Source organism: Sinocyclocheilus anshuiensis, unplaced genomic scaffold, assembly GCF_001515605.1.
Source record: "Sinocyclocheilus anshuiensis isolate Anshui unplaced genomic scaffold, SAMN03320099.WGS_v1.1 scaffold217, whole genome shotgun sequence".
NCBI classification, from domain to species: Eukaryota; Metazoa; Chordata; class Actinopteri; order Cypriniformes; family Cyprinidae; genus Sinocyclocheilus; species Sinocyclocheilus anshuiensis.
Genome location: NW_015536538.1, coordinates 2,625,267 through 2,629,661, shown reverse-complemented (window position 1 = coordinate 2,629,661; position 4,395 = coordinate 2,625,267). Strand labels below are relative to the sequence as shown.

General features: G+C 29.2%; 1 protein-coding gene across 1 annotated transcript in view; it reads left to right on the top strand.

The window, feature by feature from the left end:
- Positions 1-4,395, top strand: part of LOC107696495 (nectin-4-like) — a 27,934-nt gene that overhangs the window by 12,610 nt on the left and 10,929 nt on the right. Inside the window, exons 4-5 of the mRNA XM_016496852.1 lie at positions 1,484-1,762; positions 2,837-2,951. Coding sequence (XP_016352338.1) covers positions 1,484-1,762; positions 2,837-2,951 — 394 coding nt within the window. The remainder of the gene's footprint in view (positions 1-1,483; positions 1,763-2,836; positions 2,952-4,395) is intronic.

Sequence of the window (4,395 nt, the reverse complement as noted above, 5' to 3'; positions counted from 1 at the left end):
AGGAAACACTATAATTGCTGTTCATAAGCGCCACCTGCTGGCAGAAAGTGAATCTGCGTCTCATTCAGCTCATCTGCTTTTTTGTTCAGATGTTTTATGTAGTATAGTTTCACAAAACTGAAGTCAGACCATTCTGTTTTTGCTTCAAATTTTCGAAATTACACAGTCTAATTTAGATTAAAAACTTCTCATGCTACATGTATGCTGCATCTTTGTTTGGATGATGATTAAAATGCAGTGGTTGCCTCTTAATTTTTAATGGAAAGAGCAGAGACAAAGCCTTTGTTTATATGAAGATATTTATTTTATTTGTGTAACTTATTTGATTTGGGGTTTGTTTTAAAATTAAAATTTAGTTTGGTTATATTTCAATTTCACAAAGAAACGTGCAGCAAGAGACTAATAAAACGACACCTTTTCATTTACTGTATAATGTCTTCAATCTCATTTTGTAAAAATAAATCGTTAGAAAATCGAATCATGAAATCAAAATCATGACTCAAACCGTGAGTTGAGTGAATGGTTACATCCCTAGTGCTTCATCTCTATAAGCTATAATAGTATCTCAGAGATTCTAAAATAACACGTTATTTGGCCTGTTCTTATGTTATTGTGTATATGTATTGTAGTTCTATTCTGTGCTCTTAAGATGCCACAGTTTGCAGTGTTAATATGCTTTAATACAGTGCTTCATCTGTCTCTATAAGCTATAATATTATTTAAAATATACTAAAATAACACGCGTTATTTGGCCTGTTCTTATGTTATTGTGTACGGGTCAAAGACGAAAAAGGGTTTAAGCATAAAAACAATGTGTAATACTGCTTTAAATTGTTGTTGTTTTTTCCCCCCATGTTTCATTTAATTGCAGTTTTGTTTTTGTTTTTCCGAGCAAAAAATAAATATCATACATTTTTCCCTGATTTACAGAAGAGACCCACTAAAATGTCATTCAGTGTAACAATCCTGTCAGGCATATTTACAACAAAAATCAATTTATGACTAATTACTAAAAGACTAATTACTTTCACCCCAAATACTAATTAGTTGTAATTTTACATTTTTTTTTAATGTGCCACTATCCTAGCTTTTGCCCGTTTGTCAGTAAGAATGTTTTACTCATTTAAAACACAATAAAATTTTATATGCTCCCTTATTCTTTTATATATTTTAATATGCACAAATCAGAGTAAGCATGTTGTTTGAATTGTTACACAAATATTGTGTTACACTGAATGACAATGTGACATTATTTCAACCAAATTTTGACATTTTATTCTCCAAAAATATATTTGAAACCTTAAAAGTCGACACTTTACTTGCATTTAATGTGCTTTCTATGGACATAAAATCACTTTTGTAAATTTCTTTTGATGCCCGTATATATATTTCACTTTAAAATACTGTATTTCTATTCAGTGCTCTAAGAAGCCACAGTTTGCAGTGTTAATACAGTGCTTCATCTGTGTTTCTCCTTCTCTAGTTTTGCCGATCTCGTCTCTGGAGCCGGTGATTCTGCAGGAAGGCCAGTCGTTCTGCGTAGCTGCTTTCTGTCGCTCGGTTGGACACCCTCCGCCGCGTTTGTCCTGGGACACGGAGCTTCCCGGGCAGCCGCAGAACCGGACCGGAGAGGATGGAGTCGTAACCTCACAGTTTTCCCTGCATCCGCTGCGCAGCATGAACAAGCGGCGCCTGGACTGTCTGGTGTGGCATCCGGCTCTCAACGGCCCGCACAGAATCAGCAACGCGCTCGTGGTGCACTGTGAGTTATCCTAAAACACATCACCCAAAAATAAAGAAGCTGTGTGACTTAACACAAAAAGAATGCTGCATAACACAAAAAGAAACATTTTGCGGAATGTTCATGCTGCTTTTTTCTTTGAGATAGTGTAGTTTGTTGATGTTTAAAATTAAAGTTTATTTTTCTGTTTTGTTTTCATTTTAAATTGTAGTTAATTAATTAATTTTATTTTAATGTTCAATTTATTTTAAGCAATTAATTTTTTAATGGTTTTAGTTAACGATAATAACCCTGATACCGTGTTATTTTTGTATCGGTGAAATACCGTTATAGATTTTATTAATAGTTTGCATTATTTTTATTTTTATATATATTTTTTATTGTAATTTTAGTAATTTTTTTGTTTGTGTTTTATTAGTTTTTTTTCATGTCTATATAGTTTTTATTTTTTATTTCAGTTGTAGTTATTTTAGTACATCAAGTTAAACTAAATGATTAACGAGAAATGTTTGTTAATGAGAAATTAAAATAAGGTTATTTTTTTTAAATATTTTATTTGTTATTTATGTCAATTAATGTTCATTATCATTATTACCTTGAAATAAAATAAAGTATTATTTCAGTATCAACAAAATACTATTAAATAGTTTTAATTAATAATTTGAATTAGTTTCTATTTTTTATTTTAATTTTTGATAAGGTTTCAGTTTTGTTAGTTTATTTTTTAATACGTCTATGTAGTTTTAGTTTGAGTTTATTTTAGTAGATCAAGTTAAACTAAATGAAAATGATAAATGTTTCCTTGGGAACTAGCTGAATGAAAATAAGTTTTTTTTAGTTAATATTATTGTATTTGAGTTAATGTTCATTTTATTTCAGGTGATAAAAATATTTTTTTATTTTGTTCTGTTAATTTTGTATTGATTATGTGCTTGAGTCATTTATTTTTATTCTCTCAATCTCTATATTTACTTCATTTGTATATGTACAGCACTTTGGCATACACTAGCTGTTTTTAAATGTGCTATATAAATAAACTGACCTTGACCTTAATGTTGATCATGTCCCTGATATGACCCTGTGTTTGTGCTGCAGTTCCTCCTGATGCAGTGATTGCTGATACTGGCTCCTGGAGAATAGGACACTCAGGATCAGAGCTCCGATGTGTGGTTAAAGGAAACCCGCTGCCGCAAAACATCACATGGAGCAGGTGACACAGTTTCACAGAGCCAGACTTTGGATGATCTGCAGTTTATTCTGACCTAAAACCACCTCTTTGCACAGAAAGATTCAGTCTGACTGATGTGTGAAGTGACTAACCACAGTTAGCTTTGTATTTACCTGTTGTTTTGGGGCAGATGAGCATCTGAGATAGACTAAACCACAATAATAGACTGGCATGGAGAAAAAGACATTCAAATAAAACACAAAAATATATGAAGAGTTCATTTGCAAAAACAGAATTCTCAGAAATCATGTTTTTTCATTGTGTGTTCCAATTAATCTCAATCAAACTGCAGTTGGGTTATTTTGACTAGGTTAAAAAAAAAAAAACAGCTGACTAACACAAAAACATGATAACATAATAAAAAACATGAGTTATCTGTTTTTGCAAATAAACTCTTCATATGTAGAATTTGTGATCAGAATTTCTGTCCATCCAAAAATTGCTCAATATACAGTTCTGATCATTAAAAATCTTTGTACTAAATGCCTGAATGTCATTTAGTGCCACAAACTATAACTAGTTCTTCATCAGCACTCATTGCATCAGTCTAGTTTAATGCAGGTGAGCTTATGACTGGATGATTATATGCGGCATTCACAATATTCTTGTGATTTTGCTGGCAGTTTAAAATTAAGCAGCTTTGTGAATACAATTACAATGATTTTAATTTGCCTTTTATTCGGCCATTAAGTTCCCTAAATGTTGCCGATTATGTTATGCATTGTTAATTCGGTGCATGTAAATTAAAATAATTAAATTAAGTTAATCTTTGTGTTCATGTCGAGAAAACCGTTTAGTATTTAGTATTTATCTTTACTATTTCAATATTACTATTGAAATTATTATTATAATAATAATATACAATTATTATGTTAGCGTTTAGTGTTGATTTCTACTATTTTGCTATTTTTAGCATTGGTTTTTAATATTTGTTCATATTTTAGTATTCAAATGTATTTTTTTTAATGTTGTATTTATTTTTTACCATTTAACTATGTTTACTCTTAGTATTTATTTTAGTATTCAATATTTATTTTTACAATTTTACTATTTTTAGTATTAGTATTTAGTATTTATTTCAGTATTCAGTATTCATTTTTACCGTTTTATGATTTTACTACTTTTAATATTAATATTTACATTTTTTTTTGCTGTTTTACTGTTTTTAATATTAGTATTTAGTGTTTGTTTTAATATTTATTTTTTACTATTTTAGTATTAGTGTTTATTTTTATAGTTTTACTATTTTAGGCTTTAGTATTAATATCAAATTTTTTTTTTTTGCTATTTTACTGATTTTAGTAGTAGTATTTAGTGTTTGTTTTAATATTTAATTTTTAGTATTTTGTATTTATTATTTTAGTATTAGTGTTTATTTTGATAGTTTTACTATTTTAGGCTTTAGTATTAATATTTTATATATATA